Source organism: Haliotis cracherodii, unplaced genomic scaffold (genome assembly GCF_022045235.1).
Source record: "Haliotis cracherodii isolate W230 unplaced genomic scaffold, xgHalCrac1.p SCAF_4, whole genome shotgun sequence".
In the NCBI taxonomy this organism is placed as follows: domain Eukaryota; kingdom Metazoa; phylum Mollusca; class Gastropoda; order Lepetellida; family Haliotidae; genus Haliotis; species Haliotis cracherodii.
Window position 1 is genome coordinate 37,098,725 of NW_027266297.1, and position 22,701 is coordinate 37,121,425.

The 22,701-nt window shown below is 43.0% G+C and overlaps 1 protein-coding gene across 3 annotated transcripts in view; it reads left to right on the forward strand.

The window, feature by feature from the left end:
- Positions 1-22,701, forward strand: part of LOC139480397 (rho GTPase-activating protein 45-like) — a 49,859-nt gene that overhangs the window by 9,358 nt on the left and 17,800 nt on the right. For 2 of the 3 annotated variants that reach the window (XM_071263461.1, XM_071263463.1), the window contains exons 7-29: positions 212-349; positions 1,125-1,189; positions 1,736-1,780; positions 2,345-2,410; positions 2,966-3,046; positions 4,907-5,053; positions 5,673-5,750; positions 6,284-6,343; positions 7,455-7,511; positions 8,089-8,228; positions 9,204-9,304; positions 10,103-10,303; positions 10,678-10,733; positions 11,132-11,263; positions 11,542-11,679; positions 12,799-12,855; positions 14,517-14,635; positions 15,102-15,182; positions 16,279-16,360; positions 17,163-17,265; positions 18,969-19,032; positions 20,051-20,126; positions 20,953-21,037. In XM_071263461.1, coding sequence (XP_071119562.1) covers positions 212-349; positions 1,125-1,189; positions 1,736-1,780; positions 2,345-2,410; positions 2,966-3,046; positions 4,907-5,053; positions 5,673-5,750; positions 6,284-6,343; positions 7,455-7,511; positions 8,089-8,228; positions 9,204-9,304; positions 10,103-10,303; positions 10,678-10,733; positions 11,132-11,263; positions 11,542-11,679; positions 12,799-12,855; positions 14,517-14,635; positions 15,102-15,182; positions 16,279-16,360; positions 17,163-17,265; positions 18,969-19,032; positions 20,051-20,126; positions 20,953-21,037 — 2,172 coding nt within the window. The remainder of the gene's footprint in view (positions 1-211; positions 350-1,124; positions 1,190-1,735; positions 1,781-2,344; positions 2,411-2,965; positions 3,047-4,906; positions 5,054-5,672; positions 5,751-6,283; positions 6,344-7,454; positions 7,512-8,088; positions 8,229-9,203; positions 9,305-10,102; positions 10,304-10,677; positions 10,734-11,131; positions 11,264-11,541; positions 11,680-12,798; positions 12,856-14,516; positions 14,636-15,101; positions 15,183-16,278; positions 16,361-17,162; positions 17,266-18,968; positions 19,033-20,050; positions 20,127-20,952; positions 21,038-22,701) is intronic. The other variant, XM_071263462.1, reaches the window with a different exon arrangement.

Consider the following 22,701-nt stretch of genomic DNA (forward strand, 5'->3'; position numbering starts at 1 on the left):
ATTTCTGATTGAACAAATTGAACTTAGGACTTCCTTTTAGTTTGTGAAATATATCATTATACAGCAATTCTAAATTTCTTAAACTTCCCATTGTAAAACAAATGTAAAACAAATTTTAGATTGTGAAAATTTGAGAAGATGATGTGCTCCTATTAAGCTTCAGATGACCATCAATTTAGTCCTGTGTTACAAAGACCTGCTATGTTGATAGGCATGTTGTCTGCGAGGGAGATCGATTCATCCCTGGTCCGCCTGGAGGCCGGCCTTGACCTTGCCCTACAGAGAGCGAAGGCGTGGTCCAAGTACGCCCGTGACATCATGACGTACATTGAGAAGAAAGCCCTGCTAGGTGAGGGGACCTACTCTTGTAGTGGTCAGATTGTATTCCGGAGAGCGCAAAGAAAGGTTTTTGGTTTGATACCCGGCCACGTCATACCAAAAGACATCAAAAGATGGTTACTTGTTAACCTGCCTTGCGTTTGGGATTAAAGGGATAAAACAAGGACTAATCGAATTGGAGTATACTGTGTGTGGGGGGGTATCCATGTTAAACTACGGCATGGTAGTTGCTATATAAAAGGCGACTATGCTTGTCGTGAAATGCGACTAACAGGATCGGGTGGTCAGGCTCGCTGACTTTGTTGATACATGTCATGTTGATACATGGATCGATGCTCATGATGACAATCACTGGATTGTCTGGTCCAGACTCGATTATTTTACGTGGTCATATAGCTGGAATATTGCTGAGTAGTGCGTTAAACAACAAACAAACACAAACAAACAAGTTGCTATATAAGTGCAATAATCTTGAACGTAACGTTCAACCCCATGTACAAATGTAGCCATTATTTGATTTTTAGTTAGTGTACATTTTGATAAAATAACTGTTAGACCATTGTTGTTATTTTGGTCAATGCAAAGAGTCCAATGAGAAGCCATTACTTCAATGAATGTACGTCCTGAAGAAGCAGCCATTTCATGGAAGCCAGTCGTTCAACCTCAACCATGACTGTTACAATATAGAGGTTCTTTGATTTACAGACAACACCATTATTAAACTAAAATAATTTCTTATGATGGGTCAAGATTATTGTGGTAATGGAATAGTGTGTTTGTTTCAGAATGTGAATATTCGAAGAACTTGTCTCGGTTAGCACAAACCATGCGGCCTGTTTTAACGGATGAGGTATGTGGATATTGTCATGTTGTCTTCTTGATGACATAACATTGAACATAGGTTAGTCTCATAATGTAATTGTTTGCAGACATAGAATTGATTATGATTTTATCGATGATTGCCTTAGTATCATCTGACACTATTCAACTGAGGTATGTTTACAAGATGTAGTTTATCTCACATCATTATTGAGGATCATAATAGAGACGAATGGCACTAGGGCATGTTCATGATCTTATTAACTTTTGATAGGACATTCTTCTGTATCAATCTGAAGCCCTGATGTATAAATTTGAAGAAAGGTGATTATAGTGCTGCAAGTGAGATAATTCCTGTAGCCGTGAGTTACGACAGCCTTGACAGTAATCGTCATGTTTGTAGGTGACCTGGTACTTCTTCCCACAATCACTAGTGTGGGCAAGGTGACCCAGTGGTCTGAGACGCCTATTCTGAGATTTGGTCCTGAGATTACTCTGATTTAACTGAATTACTTTCAGTGTCAAGTTGAAAGTTGAGACCTCACTCACTCTCTGACTTACTTTTTCCTATTTGCAGGGTTTTCTTCCCCTACAATCAGTCTACTGCACAGTTCTAGCACAGGTAAATCAACACTATTTCATCTGTCTGTTTTTGTGAGTCGTCATTGCAGAGTGGGAGCATGGGTGGGCCAGTTGTCTAGGGTGCCACAATATGCAGTGCAGAGTCGCATCCTTTGGGGGTGCCAGGAACTTTTTGTCGTGGGTACACTTCCTGGTTACCCCCGATCACATTTCTAGGTTTGTCAGCACCATACCCGTGCTCCTATGTTTCACCAAAGTGGTTAAATGGCTGAGACATGGATCACTATAAGCTTTCCTTCCACACTGAACTGAAATATAACTGGAATACTGTTCAGAGACTTTTATGTTTACCAGCTCTTACTCACTCACTCACTCATTGCACCTTGATAAACACACTGCCAGTTGTGAATGAAAAAATCAGAAACGTGTTTTGCATATTGAATATTGTAGATATTGAAATCACCACGTTGTTTCCAGTTTAAGTATGTGACTTGCACAAGTTGAACTGCTAGATTCTTTGTTTCCATCCACTTTGACAAAGCCCTGTACATCTTGAAATCATTTGTAGCCTGTCCTCTTTAATGACCTTATTTTGTTTTACTAGGACATTGAATTTGCCAGCAACTGCCAGGCAACCCAAGCTCTCCTGCAGACAAGCAAGTTTATTGAGGTGTGGTTGATTAACTTGGTTATGATTAATACCTTATCACAATACGTTCATATTAAGAAGGGTTTCTTAAAAATGTGATGCCTTTTCTTATTGTTCAAATAATTCATGTGCAGCAGTGCTGACATCTGATTCTGGGATTGAATCAAGAATTCATCCAGTTACGATCATTGATACCTTTGAGGGGTCCAAGTTAGAATAGTTCAATCAGTAGTAGAAACGACCTGCGCTTCAGTTGGTCGGGCTCAGTGACTTGCTTGATTGCATGTCATCGTACCCAGATGGCGTGGATCGTTGCCGACAATATCAATCACTGGATCGTCCAATTGTTTACAGGCCACCGTCATATGGCTGGAAAATGTTTGGCATAACAACAAACAAATATAATCCTTGATCTGTCAGTCCATACTTATGTTTTTTTTCCGAAAGTTTTATTTGACTTTTGTCCTACGTTAAGCTGATACGGTGTGATATAATGCAGCTGTTGTTCAATGGTGTTTGACTCATTCACTATCTCACTGAGATGACCAGCAAAACATCTCTTTTTGCCTTGAACAGCCATTGGCAGCTCGGAGGGCTGAGCATGACAAAGTGCGAAAGTCGGTCAAAGAAATCTGGGTCAGAGAGGTTAAGAAAATGGTGAGTAGATTGTTGCCTTGTCATATCACTATCACTGTCACAAACGGACAATCCCCTGTAAAGATCTGGGTTAGAATAGGCCTGCACAACCCATACTAATCGAAAGAAGCGACAATGCTTGTTGAAGAGGCGACTTATGGGATCGGGTGGTCAGGCTTGCTGACTTGGTTGATGCATGTCATCATATCCCAATTCTGTAGCTAAATGCTCATTTAATCACTGGATTGTCTGGCTCAGACTTAATTATTTACAGACCATATTATATAGCTGGGATGTTGTTGAGCATTAAACAACAAACAAAACAAACTTGAAAGAACAAATAGAACAATATGCAGTGCGAGGCTTTAGACTGCTATGGTCACTACAAGATCTGTGAGTGATTTTCCTGGCTGAATGGATGTTTCTCATAGTAGTCAAGGATTAGTTCTGATATATCCACAGGTGGCCCAGTTGTCTAAGTTGCGTCCCTTGGGCATGCCAGAAACTTATGATTGTGTGTTCGAATCCCTGTTCGCCCTGATTATGTTTCTAGGTTTTTTCAGCACCATACCCGTGCTCGTGGGTTTCACCGAAGTGGTAAACGTCTGTGACCTGCATCACTTCAGGCTATCCTCCCACATTAAGCTGACACGCCGCAATATAACTGGAATACTGTTAAAAGCAGCGTTAAACCCAACTCACTCACTCACTCATATATCAAGACTAGTACCATTAACTGAAGACAATATTGAAAGTTTGCTAAATGAGTAAGACAATTCCACACCCTTGATCTATTCATGTGGTAATTTCAAGACTCCTTCACTCACTGCGGATGTTGATATTATCTTGAACTGTTTTTTGCACACAAGATGACTGGTAAGTAGTTTATGATTCCTTATGATTTGTGATTTGTTTTGTGTTTGAATAGATAAAACTTTCTTCACTGAACCAGGACAGAATTGGTCTCCACACTTCAGTACCCTTACTTATCATAAGGGCTGTCTATTATTGCTAGATCCGGGGTAAACTGGGTCTTCACAACCCATGCTTGCCTTAACAGGCAACTATGCTTGTCGTAAGAAGCGACTAACGGGATTTGGTGGTCAGGCGTGCTGACTTGTGTGAATCGATGTTCATGATGTCAGTCACTGGATTGTCTGGTCCAGACTCGATTATTTACAGACTGTCGTCATTTAGCTGTAATATTGCTGTGTGCAGCGTTAAACAACAAACAAACAAACAAAATAGAATAGGTCCTAAGTAAGCTATGTGATTACCTTACCTTAATGTAACCTTGATCAAACCTTACTGTTTGAATGGCATGCTAGAAGGTGGTGAGTAAATCAGGAAACATACAACTTTATCTTGTTCATAGATAATAACTTCTTGTCTTGCATTTTAGGTGTTTTAATGTAGATTCTTACATCGTTATGCCCAAGTCACATGTCCACTGATGCTGGGAAAGATTAGTTTACGATGCCCGAAAAGGCTGAATATCGTCAAAAATCCTTTGGACACCCTCCAGCCACCGGCCAATCATCTTTGGTTTCATGACTACTGCACCGATGTGTCACAGATGTGGGCAAAAATCTGTGGCCCGCGGGGGCATCGGTGTAATCCACCGATGCCCCCACATCGTCCGGCGACCATTTTATATGTGACTGAGGCATTATCAAGCTTGATAACAGTGAAAGAATCTACATTGCTAAGTTCAATACACCAGAAGTTTTCATCTATCAAGTTGTTGCATGTTTTCTTTTTCTCGTGTAAAACCTGTATCATTTTGAAATAGCCTCCCACATTCAGCTAGGACCAAAATGCAATTAACAGCAGCACTAACCCCTCACCACCTCGTCATTGTTCCTGGCTATTGTGTTCCAGCAAGATGCAGTGACAGGTCTACGCAAGGCCCAGCACATGTACATAGCACGGCAACAGGACTATGAGAAGGCACATGAACAGGCACAGAAAACAGACTCTGACAAACACGACAAGCGGAAGAAGCTGGAAGAGGACGCCATGCATAAAGTGGGTCACAGGATCAGCTTATCTCACCGTCATATTCATATTCAATACAACCATGTTAACATCAGTTGAATACTTCAGGGGATTTTGTGTTCATGGTTCAACATGTTCAAGACCTCTGATCGTAGAAGTGTATTAAATGTAAGGAGGTGTATGTTGTTTGTAAGCGTCTCTGTTTCAAGTCCAGTAATCAGCTCACCAGGGCCCAATTGCACAAAGCAATCTTAGCGCTAAGACTATCGTATATCTGTGTTAAAGTATGGGAGTTACGATCACCTTAGCGCTAAGATCGCTTTGTGCAAGTGGGTCCTGGTTTCAGTTCAACCCCCTGTGGGGATATTATGTTGTATTGGTCCCCAGCAACCTGTGCTGGTCATGAGAGGTGAATAAATGGATCGAATCGTCAGGATCGTTGACTTGTTGAATGCATGTCACCTTATTCCGACAGCATGGATCGTTGCTTACAATATTAATCACTGGATTATCAGGTCCAAACGCGATTATGTACAGGCCCCTTATCATATAGCTGGGACAAAAAAAACATTCAGTTCATCCTTGATCCCTGTCACTATATATATAAGGTTGACCTTGTGACATACCTGCGTCTCTATCCTGCTTGTAGGCTGCGGAGGCTGAGACAACGTACAAGGCATGTGTAGTGGAGACAAACCATCGACAGCAGGAGCTCGACAAGATCAAGGTAGGTAACCCAGATGCATCATCCATCTTGCCAGCCACTAACAAAAGTGGTATGCAGGGATCGAAACTGACATAAGTCCAGTGGTCCGAGACAAGTGATTTCCTTATAGACTGCCACATTTTCCCATTTGGTTCATTGCAAATGAAGCAGATCATTTTGCTTACTAGTGAAAATAATTTTTTTATGTCTTACCCTGTTATGATTTTGTGCTCTTGAATTTGTGAGAGAAAAATTTAGAAACCGGCCCTTGTCCTATAGTCCTAAACTATAAAAGTGGTTAAAGCCTTTGCTCGTTAGCCGAAGGTTCGATTCCCGACATAGGTACAATGTGTGAAGCCGATTTCTGGTGTCCCCCGCCGTGATATTGCTGGAATATTGCAAAAAGCAGCATAAAACCATACTCACTCACTCTTAAAGGTTTAAGTACCCATGGAACTCGTTGAAATTTAAAGAAATTAAATGTTTCCTATTTAGTGACTACCATCGTGACTTCTACCTCTAAATTATGTATTGTCTTTGATTTTGGTTTTCAGGCAGAGTTATTGGGGAAGATACGAGAGCAGATACAGATGTGTGATCAAGTCATGAAATCTGTAAATATACCTTCAGATATATCCATATAGATATCACTAAGACCAACCACATACTCACCCCAAACACCAAATACTTTGAAACTTGTATTTTTTTATATGTTCCATTTCATCACACATATCATAATTTTCAGCAATCTACAGGACCGCCTCTGTGATCTAGTGGTAGAGTGTCTGCCCGGAGAGCGGAAGGGTTGGGGATTCGATCCCTGGCCTTTGTCATACCAAAAGACGTTTAAAGATGGTACTTGATATTGCCCTGCTCGGCTTAAAAGGGACACACACACACACACACACACACACACACTCACACTCACACTCACACTCTCTCTCTCTCTCTCTCTCTCCACACGCACACGCACACACGCATGTGCATGCACGTCTCTATATTAGTATACTTATTCCAGTTTCCTTCATACATACAACTGTACAATTACACTTACGATGCTTACAGATATTTTCACATCCTTAAACAGATACCCGGTAATGATCTGGTCATATGTACATCTATGTCACTTGGTTCATGCATGTCATCACATTCAAATTGTGGAGATCGATGCTCATGATGTCAATCACTGGATTGTCTGGTCCAGATTCAATTTTTTTTAGAAACAAACTAAGATCATTTTCAAATCTATCATGTCTATGAACTGTTATTTTCAATAAATATTGATATTTTCAGGCCAGTGGAATGCAAGTAATATACTCCCCTGCCCCCAAAGTGTCTCACACCCACAGTGCCCTGCCCCTACAGTGACACACACCCCCAAAGTGCCTCACCCCCACAATGCACAACCCCCACACTGGCCTGCCCCCACAGTGCCACACCCCCATAGTGCCCTGCCCCCACAGTGCCACATTCCCATAGTTCCACACCCCCACAGTGCCTTGCCCCCACAGTAACCCACCCCCACCGTGGCTTGCCCCTTCAGTGCCAAACTCACATAGTGCCCCCACCCCCACTGTGCCCCACCCTGCAGTGCCCCACCCACACTGCCAAAGCCCTATAGTGCCCCAACCCCACAGTGCCATTCCCACACAGGGCCACACCCACACAGTGCCCTGCCCCCACACAGTGCCACACCCCGACAGTGAGTGTATGCTTGTGTTGCAGGTGACTGTGGAGTACTTCCAGCTGCTGCACACTGTATCCGCCCCCCTACCTGTACAGGTATGTCCATCTCTGTCCTCCGCACCACTCTGGTGTCTTGTATCATTACTGGGAGTCTGAATACCTTTCCTTTCAAATATTGAGATCCAGGGAGTAAAATTGGTTCAGATGAGATCTGAATATAATTGGTTTTAGTGAGAAGTATGTTGAAAGAGTATTGATTTCCTTGAACGTGATTTGCAATAATGTTCAGACTATCAGACTAGCACCACCATTATCATAATTTTCACAATTTTCACTTTCGATGTGCCATAACTCATTTCTTGTAAAAGAATATCTATACTGTGTAGGTTTTGGGCCCAGTGCCATAAGTTTAGTGCTATGTAAGTCTTGTAAATTACTTGTATTGGTGTACGACTATATCAGGGTTAAAAATTGGCACTAGTCCTGTAGTCCTTGCCAAACTGCACAATGGTTAAGGTATCATAAGGACTAGGAGAAATTTGCCATTTTAAAGGGGTTTGCTATATGTTATCAATATAAGTACTAGTAGACTAAATCTGTTCATTTCTACCGCTGGTATAATCCTTCTGTTCATTGGATTCCACATTAATGATCATGTTGTGTGTGCCCTCAGTTCCACACCCTGTGTGAGAGCAGCAAGACGTACGAGCCCGGCAGTCAGTACGCCGAGTTTGTCCGCAGACTCCCAATACCCACACCCAATAGCGGCAAACTAGAACACTTCAGTTTTGAAGCATTTGTTGCTGGAGCCAAGTAAGTCTTGTCTTATGTGTTTGTTTGTTTCACTTTAATACTGACTTGTATAGAGAGGGGGCACGGGTGGCCCAGTCGTCTGAGGCGCCGCGATTCGCTGTGCAGAGTTGCGTCCCTTGGGCACGCTAGTAACCTATGATTGTGGTTTGGAATCCCGGTTCGCCCTGATTATGTTTCTAGTTTTGTCAGCACCATACCCGGGCTCGTGGGTTTCACCGAAGTGGTTAACGTCTGAGACCTGCTTTACTTCAGGCTTTCCTCCCACATTAAGCTGATACGCCGTGATTTAACTGGAATACTGTTAAAAGCGGCATTAAACCCAACTCACTCACTCACTCTTGTATAGAGAGAACCTTGTGGGGACTCCGCGTTAGAATACATCCCAGCAATCTATGCTGCCTGGTAAGAGGCTGTCAAATGTGATCAGGTGGTGACTCGGTGACTTGGTTCATTGAGATTATTTTATCCCGACAGCTTTGTTTGCTGCTCACAGTAGCAATCACTGGACCCGTGAAGATTCCGGGATAGAATAGGTCTTCCTCATCCCATGCTTGCCGTAAAAGGTGACTAACGGGATCGGGGGGTCAGGCTCGCTGACTTGATTGAAGCATGTCATCGATCCCAATTGCGTAGATCGATGCTCATGATATTAATCACTGGATTGTCTGGTCCAGACTCGATTATTTACAGACCGCCGTCATATAGCTGGAATATTGCTGAGTGCGGCGTAAAACAACAAACCAACAACAACAGTAGCAATCACTGGTTTGTGTGTTCCAGACTTGGTTATTTACAGACCACAGTCACAGCCACACACACAAATACACATGCATGCACGTCGCTATATAAGCGCAATAATCTTGGACGCAACGTTAAACCCAATTTCACCTCACCTCACCATAATACCACAGCATAATAACTGAGAGCACATGGCCCCTTATGTTGGAACCCTTCAAGGTGTACTTCTCCTTTCAGGTATGGTGAAGGCCGGAAGCCCAGCACACAGTCTAATGGTTCCGCCTCTTCTGACATGATACCATCAAATGAAGGATCACCGGTGTCCTCTCCTAGGAAAGGTGAGTCTATGTTACTGACATCATGTAAACTATGTACAGGATTTGGGATGTATTTTGGCCTGTGTTGGCATGTGGTCCTATGCAAAGGTCACAGGTCACAAATCAGGTGAAGGTCATGGAGAGTAGGTGGATGGGTGACTGCATTTGGCAGCTTGACTTCTCAGCTTCTAGGGCTTCGGTCCTGCCCCACACTAAAGCACATGTGGTGTGTCCTAGGGCAAGTGACTTTATTCGAATGCCTCTGTTCACCCATCAGTGAGTAGGTACCTGGTTGGATCAGATAGGTTTGTGACTGTTAACCTTCTAGCACCTCACAGGGCCGATCGGGTAGCCTAGTGGTTAAAGCGTTAGCTCGTCACGCCGAAGACCCGAGTTCGATTCCCAACATGGGTACAATGTGTGAAACCCTTTTCTGGTGTCACCTGCCGTGATATTGCTGGAATATTGCTAAAAGCGACATAAAACCATACTCACTCACTCACTCACTCACTCACTCACTCACTCACTCACCTCACCTCACAGGGAGCTTTGGGTTGTATGCTGCCAAGGGAGCTGAGAATAATAATGCCCCAGTGTGCTGTGGAAATACAGCACAATATAACTAGCCTCATTTTTATTTGATACTGTTACCAGCTTATGACGTTCTTAAATCTGTGTCCTGCTTGTTGTGTCCACATTAAATGACTTTAGGCCACCTTTTTACAAATTAGAAAAGAAATATGATGGTGTTAAGTACACATAGTTATTACGATTATATTGTAGTGGGATCAAAATGATATGTATGTATTTTCACTTCAGACAAGAATCGAGGCCCTGTAAAGGCATGGGGTCATTCTGTGGGAATTGGTAGCGACACTGATAGTGCCAGTGGAAGTAGCAGCAACAAGTCACATGATTCATCGCCTAGCAACAGTCCCCATGCCAATATGAGGAGGCAACTTGTAGCCAGTCAGTCATTGGATGAATTAGCAGAAGAGGAGCCAGAAAAATATGCAAATGGTTTGTAAAAACTGAAATGGCCTTGAACTTAATCATGATATATATGCTTGATTGATAATTAGCTCCAGAAAAGCTTTTGTACAATATGTCATATGTGCCTTTTTGGTCTGCAGTTCTGATTCTGGATGAAACAAATAATAATGGACTTTTACCAACTTCTCTTCATGGAATGTCCCTCATGTAAGATAGGTCAAGATCATTTACCAATGCAGTTGATCAGTATTACAGGAGTCAGAAAGTTGCTTTTTAGATTTGTAACATCTTCAGTTGAGCACAAATTTCTGGTTTTATTGTTGGGTATATATATATTGGATATATTCTGTCCAAGAATCCCTAGGGGTGATGTGGATGAGACTTTCATTGTTTTCTTGTAGGTGATGAACAGCGACGGAATCTCATCAAGAGAATAATGTCAGCCAGTGAAGATGTGGTAGGTGTTTGATTAAAATCTCAGAACAAAATATGCGAATAATTTCCAAATTGACAGGAACTTAAGATTCTCTGTTCAGAAAAATATGAGTTGATGAGATGATTTGTCTTTAAGGATGAGTTAGTAAGAGGACTTATGGTTCCGATGTTACCTCAAGAACTGATCTAATCCTTTCTGGGTCAGTGGGGTAGGTTAATGGGTGAAGTGTTTGCCACACCAAATGCTCGGGTTTGATTCCTCCAGGAGTACAACGTATAAAGCCCTTTCTAGGTGTATTCTTGCTGGAGTTGTGCTAAAAATCGCTTTAAATTGGTGCACTTTACTTCAGCTGATAATTGCAAGTTTGCAGCGCCTGAAACTTAATGCTATGTGGTTTTAAGAATGATTTTTTCCATCAGCCAAACCGAGGTCGGCGGCACACAACATTTGGTGTAGACTTCCAGGAACAGGTGAACCAGTTTAAGATGGAGGTGCCACCCATTGTGTCCATGTGTCTGTCAGAGGTAGAACTGCGTGGACTCACCATCAAGGTAGGTTCAACACCACGCAAATGTCAGTTTACACATTTAGTTGAATTTGCAGCATTAGAAATTGGCACTAGTCCTGTAGTCCTTCCCAAACTGCCCAATAGTAAAGGTATCCTAAGGACTAGTAGACATTTGCCATTTTTAAGGGTTTTGCTATATGTTATCACTATGAGGACTAGTGGAGTAAAACTGTTAGTCTCTACCGATGATTTGTATCTTAAGCTAAATGTACCGTGTATTCCGAGTTATTGAAGCCTCAATGTATCCATTTCTCTACCCAGGGAATGTACAGAGTGTCCGGTGTGAAGAGTAAAGTGGAGAACTTGTGCAATAGGTTCGACATTGACCCGGACTCAGTCGACCTCTCAGAACAACACCCTAATGTCATCTCCAATGTGCTGAAACTCTACCTACGACAGGTATGGTTTAAACCAGGTGTATCTACTAATGCAACCGTGTTTAAAAAGTAGCAATCTTTTACTTTGACAACTAGTCCAATGCTCAAGTTTACAGTTTCTACTGAAAGGAAAGCCAATGGACAGTTGGGCTTTGTCACCTTCAGTAGTTTAGTACAAGATTTGTATTCACTACGATCCTTTTATCACCCATGCATACATGTGACTGCTGAGTAGGGCTGGGACGGGTAGCTGGGGTACTCAGGTCAGGTGGATACTGAGAAGCACCCGGATACCCGGACCTGTGGTTAGTCATGTGATATATTGTTTAAGGAAAAAAATTATCTAGAACTCTATGGTTAAACTACAAGTCACTAATGTTTGCATTTCTTTCTCACTATGCATGCATTCCTTCTGACTTTTATGTTTGAATAAAGATAAAACATAAGTCAACTTCAGTGTATTCATGACCTGATAGTTGTTTGTGTGTATTTAAATACATTTTGCCAGGGCTATGGTCAATCTATTCCCAATTATACAAATTTGTACCTTTCTCTAGAGACCTTCAGCGATTACCCAGGTAGGGTTGGGTAATAGTGGCTTGGGTACCCGGGTAGTAACTTTGGACTTGTCCCAGCCCTACTGCTTAGTGATGTATAAGAGACATGTGTCTATTTTCATCTGATGAAATGGAGCCTTGTATTACTGTGTGTAGAAACTTAGTGTGACCCATTACATTGGCTGATACTGAAGTAATGTGTAGAGCTCATGACCATACATGTTGCATGAACCAATGCCGTTTGTACAATATAATCTGAGTGCTCATTGGCCTGAGGAGTCTGTTCCCACATGCTGGGAGACCCATGAAGATTCCGGGTTAAAATAGGCCTTCAGCAACCCATGCTTGCCGTAAAAGGTAACTATGCTTGTCTTAAAAGGCGACTAACAGGATCGGGTGGTCAGGCTCGCTGGATTGTCTGGTCCAGACTCTTAGTATTTTCAGACCGCCGTCATATAGCTGGAATATTGCTGAGTGCGGCGTTAAACAACAAACAAACAAACATGCCGGGACCAGGCCATGACTTGAATTGTTGGTTAAAAATAGCGACTGAACTGCAAAGTGGCTGTACATTTGTATTTCAGCTTCCAGAGCCCCTGTTGACGTTCCGGTTTTACTCAGATTTTATACATGTGGCAAAGGTATGTACACCTGATATGAGGAAAGATTTTATGCATGTGGCAAAACAGAAAAGTAAATCCATTTCATTCCTGTCTTCAATGATACCATAGCTTCTAAAGATCAGGGCACATAGGTGGCGCTGTCACGTAAACCGCCACAAGTACCCGTGCAGAGTTGCCAGATATAACTGTGATCGTGGGTTTGAATTCCAGATTCTCCCTGATTATGTTTCTAGGTTTGTCAGCACCATACCCCGCTGGTCATAATGCCTTTTTTGAATTTTAACTCCACAGTGTTACCCTGTTGGGATTCTGTGTTAGAACTGGCTCCCAGCAACCTCTGTTGGTCATAATGGCTTAGTGGATTGGATCGCCAGGCTTGTTGACTTGGTTCATGGTGTGTCATTGTTCCCCGATGGTGTGGATCATTGCTCACAAAATTAATTACTTGATTGACTGGTCTAGACTCCATTATTGACTGCTGTCGGGGCAGTCGGGTAGCCTAGTGGTTAAAGCGTTCGCTCGTCACGCCAACGACCCGGGTTCGAATCCCGACATGGGTACATTGTGTGAAGCCCATTTCTGGTGTCCCCCGCCTTGATTTTGCTGGAATATTGCTAATAGCGGCGTAAAACCAAACTCACTCACTCACTCACTTATTGACTGCTCTCATATAGCAGGAATATTGCTGAGTGGAGCATTTTATAACAAACACACACACTCACCAGTATCAGATGTGGGCCAATACCTACAGACGTTAAAAGATGGTACTTGTTGTTGCCCTGTCTGGCGCTGGGCATTAAGGGGATAAGACAAGGACAGATGTGGGCCCACCTTTATGACTGTTTCAGGCACACACACACTCACTCACTTGTTTCAGGAACACTCACTCACTCACTCACTCACTCACTCACTCACTCACTCACTCACTCACTCACTCACTGAGATGTGGGCCCACTGTTTACCTCTGTGACTGTTTCAGGCACACACACTCTCACTCACTTGTTTCAGGAACACACACTCACTCACTCAGATGTGGGCCCACTGTTTACCTCTGTGACTGTTTCAGGCACACACACTCTCACTCACTTGTTTCAGGAACACTCACTCACTCACTCACTCACTCACTCACTCACTCACTCACTCACTGAGATGTGGGCCCACTGTTTACCTCTGTGACTGTTTCAGGCACACACACTCTCACTCACTTGTTTCAGGAACACTCACTCACTCACTCACTCACTCACTCACTCACTCACTCACTCACTGAGATGTGGGCCCACTGTTTACCTCTGTGACTGTTTCAGGCACACACACACTCACTCACTCGTTTCAGGAACACTACTCACTCACTCACTCACTCACTCACTCACTCACTCACTGAGATGTGGGCCCACTGTTTACCTCTGTGACTGTTTCAGGAACACACACTCACTCACTCACTCACTCACTCACTCAGATGTGGGCCCACTGTTTACCTCTGTGACTGTTTCAGGCACACACACTCTCACTCACTTGTTTCAGAACACACTCACTCACTCACTCACTCACTCACTCACTCACTCACTCACTCACTGTTTACCTCTGTGACTGTTTCAGGCACACACTCACTCACTCGTTTCAGGAACACTCACTCACTCACTCAGATGTGGGCCCACTGTTTACCTCTGTGACTGTTTCAGGAACATACATCAGGTGTTATGAGTAGCCTGAAGACGATAGAGAAGTTGTCCTATCTGGTTCGGATGCTGCCTCCTTCCAACTTTAAAACCTGTGCTGTTCTCATGCATCATCTACAAAGGTAAATAATCAAATCACCACAGAATTCCACGGATTTCGTTACGTCAAGTGTCACTTTTGTGATACATGCCATTACAATATACACATAAATCATGTAGACCTCAGCTAACTTTCAGTGTGCTTTTTTTGAGTAAAAACATTCTCATCCCTTCTCTCTTGGGGCAGTGAGGTAGCCTAGTTGTTAAGGCAATCGTCATCACACTAAAGGCCTGTGTTCGATTCCCCAAATGAATGCAGTGTGTGAAGCTCATTTCTGATGTCCTGGTCCATGATATGACAACAATGCAGTCCTGACAACACCCAGCATGAACGCAGTTTATCTGCCTTACAGCACAAAAAACAAGATCCTGATCCTCTGACATGTACCCATCTTTCATAGTTATTACCAGAGAGCCAATTGCGTGATTATTTTACCTTGTTTCATTCATCTAAGAGTGTGTTGTATAGAAATTTGAATACATTATCAGGGTAGCCGCTCACTCTGATGTGAACCAGATGAGCTCCAGCAACCTGGGCATCGTCTTCGGCCCAACACTACTCCGACCAGCGTAAGTAACACTACTCCGACCAGCGTAAGTAACACTACTCCGACCAGCGTAAGTAACACCACTCCGACCAGCGTAAGTAACACCACTCCGACCAGCGTAAATAACACTTCTCCGACCAGCTTAAATAACACTACTCCGACCAGCGTAAGTAACACCACTCCGACCAGCGTAACACTACTCCGACCAGTGTGAGTAACACTACTCCGACCAGCGTGAGTAACACTACTCCGACCAGCGTGAGTAACACCACTCCGACCAGCGTAAGTAACACCACTCCGACCAGCGTAAATAACACTTCTCCGACCAGCTTAAATAACACTACTCCGACCAGCGTAAGTAACACCACTCCGACCAGCGTAACACTACTCCGACCAGTGTGAGTAACACTACTCCGACCAGCGTGAGTAACACTACTCCGACCAGCGTGAGTAACACCACTCCGACCAGCGTAACACTACTCCGACCAGTGTGAGTAACACTACTCCGACCAGCGTGAGTAACACTACTCCGACCAGCGTGAGTAACACCACTCCGACCAGCGTGAGTAACACTACTCCGACCAGTGTGAGTAACACTACTCCGACCAGCGTGAGTAACACCACTCCGACCAGCGTGAGTAACACTACGCCGACCAGCGTAAGTAACACTACTCCGACCAGCGTAAGTAACACTACACCGACCAGTGTAAGTAACAGCTGACAAGCCATCCACCCTGTGGACTGTATATGCTGGGTTTAAGTGAGATAGACATACGTATAATTTTCATAATACATGTATGGAAGATTCATCTACAGAATAGCAGTGTCTGAGTAATAAGGCAGAAAAATGTTTGTGTTTTCTTTGATACAATTATCATGTTATGTTAGTAAGAAGAATACTGATCTCCATTGTGTGACTTATTAACAAAATAAGCCACTTATGATGTTTTGGGTTTTTTTTCATTTCTATATTGATGTCAATATTGATTCGGGTATATCACTGTCCAGAATTTAAGAAGGTGATAGCCAACAGCCGTCTTGGAAAACATTCTTCTCAATTAATTTCAAAATTACAACAAAAAAGATTTACATGTCATTGCGTTTCTGTGATTATGCAGGGAAGGAACAGCCTCGCTAGCCTCTCTGGTGGACACACCACACCAAACCCGGGCCATTGAACTACTTATCTCATCAGCACAGGTATCTAGCATAGCAACATGAAATCAACACTTCCAATGCAAACTTTTCTGAATACTGCCGTGTATCATGAGTCCCTCCAGTGGGAATTGCAGGTCTCCTGTACTTACTGCTGGTAGAAAGACCTCAGACCCCAGTGAAGATCCGGCCTAGAATTGGTCTTCAGCAAACCCATGCCCATAAAAAGCCACTAACGGGATCGGGTGGTCAGACGCACTGACTTGGTTGATGCATGTCATTGTATCCGAATTACATAGATTGATACTCATGATGCCAATCACTGGATTGTCTAGTCCGCTTACTGCCGTCATATAGCTGAAATATTGCTGAGTCAGGTAGTAAACAACAAACAAACATACCTGACTTAGCAGGGATAGAAATATCTACTGGACCGAAGAGTAACAACATATGACAATACCCCCTTAGGATACCTTTGACATTAACAAAACTGGTCCTGGCCAGTGGGCTGGCTGTAACTTCCATTCCTGCTAAGATGAGGTGATTTGTCAGATTGCATGTCATTGCATCCTGATGCCATTGATCATTGATCAATTGGGATCATTGTCAATGGTTTGCCTGGTCCTGACTGTTTTCTGATATAATTAAAATAGTGCTGACTGCAGCATTAAACTAAACAGCATTCACTCACTCACTGTAATGAAAAAACACAAGATGTGACTTTCAAAAGTGTTGTGTTTGAAATAAGAAATTCGAATATGAGTGTTTGTCTTTATTGTGTACAGTTCCCATACCAGGCTGTTGATGTGACATGTGTTGTAATGAACATGTTCCGTCTCTGTTACAGACCATTTTTGGTCCTGGAGCTGACTATCAGCTTATAGGAGGTGAGACACCGGTGGAGGAGCTGCCCGATCCAGCACCCCAAGCAGCCAGACAGACAAAATCAGGTAGTCCATCCACTCATCCTAGAGTCCCGAAACTGAGGGGTCTAGTGGACAGAGCGTTCACTCATCCTAGTGTCCATAAACTGTGAGGGGGGCAGTCAGGGGGTCTAGTGGATAGAGTGTTCACTCATCCTACAGTACACGAACTGTGAGTGGGGCAGTCTAGTGGATAGAGCGCTCACTCATCCTACAGTACACGAACTGTGAGTGGGGCAGTCTAGTGGATAGAGCGTTCACTCATCCTACAGTACACGAACTGTGAGTGGGGCAGACTAGTGGATAGAGTGTTCACTCATCCTACAGTACACGAACTGTGAGTGGGGCAGTCTAGTGGATAGAGTGTTCACTCATCCTACAGTACACGAACTTTGAGTGGGGCAGACTAGTGGATAGAGTGTTCACTCATCCTACAGTACACGAACTGTGAGTGGGGCAGACTAGTGGATAGAGTGTTCACTCATCCTACAGTACACAAACTTTGAGGGGTGCAGTCTAGTGGACAGAGCGTTCACTCATCCTAGTGTCCATAAACTGTGAGGGGGGCCAGTCAGGGGGTCTAGTGGATAGAGTGTTCACTCATCCTACAGTACACGAACTGTGAGTGGGGCAGTCTAGTGGATAGAGTGTTCACTCATCCTACAGTACACGAACTGTGAGTGGGGCAGACTAGTGGATAGAGTGTTCACTCATCCTACAGTACACAAACTTTGAGGGGTGCAGTCTAGTGGACAGAGCGTTCACTCATCCTAGTGTCCATAAACTGTGAGGGGGGCCAGTCAGGGGGTCTAGTGGATAGAGTGTTCACTCATCCTACAGTACACGAACTGTGAGTGGGGCAGTCTAGTGGATAGAGTGTTCACTCATCCTACAGTACACGAACTGTGAGTGGGGCAGTCTAGTGGATAGAGCGTTCACTCATCCTACAGTACACGAACTATGAGTGGGGCAGTCGAGTGGATAGAGTGTTCACTCATCCTACAGTACACGAACTTTGAGGGGGGCAGTCTAGTGGATAGAGTGTTAGCTCATGCTGATAACCTGGGTGAATTCTCACATTCAGGGTTTCAGCTGTGAGTGAGTGAGTGGGGTTTTACGCCGCTTTTAGCAATATTCCAGCAATATCACGGCGGGAACACCAGAAATGGGCTTCACACATTGTACCCATGTCGGGAATCGAACCCGGGTCTTCGGCGTGACGAGCGAACGCTTTAACCACTAGGCTACCCGACCGCCCTCAGGGTTTCAGATCATTTCATGTTTTGCGACACAGACTGATTGTCATCTAAAACGATCTGAGGATATTTTTCAAATTTGGTAATGAAATGGAAGAATTTCCTGTCGAGTGGATAAGATCATGAAAATGTCCTGGGCCCACTTGCACAAAGCCACCTTAGTGGTAAGACCATCGTAACTCCCATACTTTAACATAGACTTACAATAGTGTTCGCACTAAGATTGGTTTGTGCAAGTGGGCCTTGATGTCAGTGTCTCTACCACACTCACTGTACACCGGTACAGTCTGTGAAGCCTATTCTTGATGTCCCCCGCCGTGATGTGACTGGAATAGGGCTTATAGAGATGTAATACGCCACTCACAGAACTGCGATTAGCATGACAGTAAGGTATGTGATACATGAGGTTTGGTTGTCATGACAAGTCTCATTACTTCCATATGATCATATGATCATATGATGTCTGTCTTTCAGAAACCAAGGAAGTCTTGACCGTGTCTGTACCATCGGAGCCTCCGTCAGTGAAACTTCCTTCAAGGTATGTTGAGGCTTGATTACACTAATTGTATTGTTGTGGTATAGGCAGAAGTCACAAAGTGACTTAGACAGGCTTTCCTTCAACACTGATGCCTGAGTATTTTCACTGACATTTACCAATTAATGACAAAACCAACAATCAGTCAAGTGTGACTTTATTCTTTTCACGATATGCTGCACATGATTTCCAAACTTAACACGCTGATCCTGCACGAGACAAAAGTGATGTGATGTGTTCATGAGCATCGGTTCACACAACATATCACTATGTTCATTGTGCATCAAACCAATCTAATATCTCTTGAATATGAGTAAGTCTTCATATAATAACCAACATGTGTGGTATTTGCGTTTCATTTGGTGGTGTGTATATTATCACATTGGAAACATCTCTTCTTAACATACATACTTCTCTATATATTTCTATGGTTCATGTTTCTTTTGGTGGTGAGTATCTATCAGTGTAAGACATTAACAGATATCCTAGGCCTTTGATGTAGTTTGATTATTTGATCTAATACTCTCCCAAAAAGTTTTCTGATTGCTCCATGCTTTCTCTTGTAATGTCTAATGCAGGACCGCCTCCGTGGTCTAGTGGTAGAGTGTCCGCCCGGAGAGCGGAAGGTCCGGGGTTCGATCTCTGCGTCATACCAAAAGACGTTAAAAGATAGTACTTGTTGTTACCCTGTCAGGCGCTCGGCATTAAGGGGCTTAAACAAGGACTGGTCGGCTCAGAGTCTGTATACAGTGTCTTGAGTGGGGTATTCATGTTAAACTGTGGCATGGTATCTCAGTGTGCTAGCACTATAAATCGGCATCACTCTGGACTTGTACAAGCAGCCACAGACACACGTGCATGCACGTCGCTATATAAGTGCAATAATCTTGGACTCGACGTTAAACCCAATTTCACCTCACCTCACCTCTAATGCAGGATCATACAAATACTTTATCTGAACTCTCAAAGGGAGATAAGCCTGACTGTATCTGTCCCTTGATCAATGTTGTTGTTTTTCCAGCAGCCAGCCTGTGGATGTGGCAGCCGTGGACAAGATCGTGCAGCCGGCGGACGAGGTTGACGGGGACAGCTCCAAGGTACTGTCCTCCCCTTCACACTTCATGGCACTGGCAGGAAGGATCACAAACAGTCTAACGCTAGTCTCAAAGTCTGACTCATTGAAGGAAATAGTACCTAGATCTAGGGGCAAACAGACTTGTGCAGCCTTTTTTCCAAATGTGTATTGTCTTTGGTCCATATATCACATCAGCTCCTTTTATCTCATTTGCTAAGATAATGACTGGTATGGCTTAGATTTAGCTAAGTAAACATTAGTACTCAGGCACCACTTGCATAAGCATCAAAAAGCTGATATAAATTTATTCTCTTTTTGTTTTGAGAAGAAAAGGTCACTGCCAACACCAGTTGTTCAAACCTTTTTGCCAGAAAAGTGGCCAAGTTGTTGAGCTTTCGACTGTTACGATCATGCCTGCCACACGTTGTTTTGATATTTTGGTCACCAGGCACCTATCTTACTTTTCTGCAATTACTCATCGCTGATAGGAAGCGATGTTACTCATAGTGACATGATTGAGGTTTTCTCTCAGATTGTCCTTCACATACATTATGGGTTAGTTCAATGGATTGGAAAGTAAGTTATTAGAAGAAGGGATAATCCAGAAAAATATATTTGTGCTTTAACAATCCAGTATTATTATGATTGACATAACCTGTATTAGACAGATTGTACATAAATATCCTCACCATTACACCTGTAGTGGTCTGATTCATTTACTGTCTTAGGATCCAGGGTCCTCAGAGTCCATCAGCTAGAACTTTGGAGGGATTCTGAAATAATATTGACATGTGTTTATTTCTTATGCCACCAGTCCTCATGTATTTCCTTGCCACGTCTTATTGCAGACCTCGGGGGCGGAGTTTGTACTGCCTGGCAGTATGAGCCCCGGGAAGAGTGACAATATGTCTCCCACAAGCACACTGACCGAGGGTAAACTACTGACTACCCCACTTAGCATGACACGGCTTACGTAGCAGCCTGCTTGTGGGCTGCCGCCCCGGCTGTAGCCTCAGTGCCTGCTGGCTCAGCATCTAATACTCCATTAACTGCTCGCTCATCATTTTCTTGCAACCATGTCAGAATCATAGTGGAAAAGCCCATTGATAAGATAATTATTGAATATTTTAAATAATTTTTTTAGAGGTTTTTACAATGACTTTTTGGAAGTTTATACCAAATAGGTACTACAGCATATTAATCTCTAGTGTACATACTGTGTAAGATTTTTTTTTTTTTTTAAATATCAATATCTACAGGCATTTTGATAAGGTGAATTTGACAATAATATTATATTTTTAATGTATTATATCAGTGTTTGGTGTTAGGATGAACATTGTGTCTTGTCCATTCCTGATGTTTACAAGTTCAATTTTAGATTTTGCAAGGCTAACTACAAGTTCAATTGCAGTTTTGGGTAAAGCAGGGATGCATTTAGTGATCACAACTTAATATGCAAGTGCAATATGAATTCATATGATCAATTTGAAAAAATACCACAAAGTCTGCTATAAACTTCCAAATGTATTTATATAGGTCAGTGGGCTAAATCCTCTTGTCCTCTACGACTTTAACACTGTTGATTCTGAGTGTGTTGGATAAATGATGAGTCTGTGTGTCTTCATCTAACACAATGCCTGAAAGGAGTCATTCACAACAAGTGTGTCTTGCTGAGTTGGCATCTAGCTGTTTCATATTCATCCCATGTATTCCATTTGCTTTAGATTGTTTGACAGCTGATGTTGCACACTGCACAGTTGTTTACTGGCTCCATCATGTCATCATGGCTGCTGTTGCAGATTCACATTCACATTCATCCTCAATTCATCTTTCAACCCTGACTCAACCCAGATGGAACTTAATACTTTCAAATACTTGCCCAAATCAGGTTTTATGTGGTAGATATATCCAGGGATGAGAGTCTTCCGCGGATCTATGAATTTCTGCAAACTTCCGCAAACTTTAGTGACCACAAATTTGTTAAAATCTGAGGGCTTGAGCCATAAACACCTAAAAATATGGACCATGCTCCATTGCAAAGAAGTTCCACCTGAAAAGGAAAATATCCATTCTCATCCCTATATAGCTAAGGTATCAGTGATATCTATCGCCCAGACTTGCCCTCTTTGCAAAGCATCCGTTCTTGATCTGTGAAGTATTGAAATGGCTGTCAGTCTGTTTGAAAAGTGTTTCAGTATAAGTGTCAGTATGAGAGTCATTGAATGCAAAATATTTCAATGATTAGGGTGTTCTTGTCTAAATCCTCCCTTTAGCAGCACCTGCAACAACATCTACTTTAGGTGATAGCTAACTGTGCGCTTCTATTTAAACACTGGATATTTAAGGCTGAATAGTATGTTCTTTTCATCCAGTTCATTACTTGTGTGAGTAGATTGTTCTAGGATATCAAGGCATTCAGAGCATTTTTTATTGTTATCTTTGTTTGTAAAAAGACTTGTCAGTTTTATCAGGACACTGCCACATACCGTCTCTCTGAGACAAGACACCCAGATCGGTAAACTCCTTTCAGACCGCCCACCAGTGTGTGCTAGCCATCATCCTCATCTGTAGCTTCATCACATATCTAACATCTCACT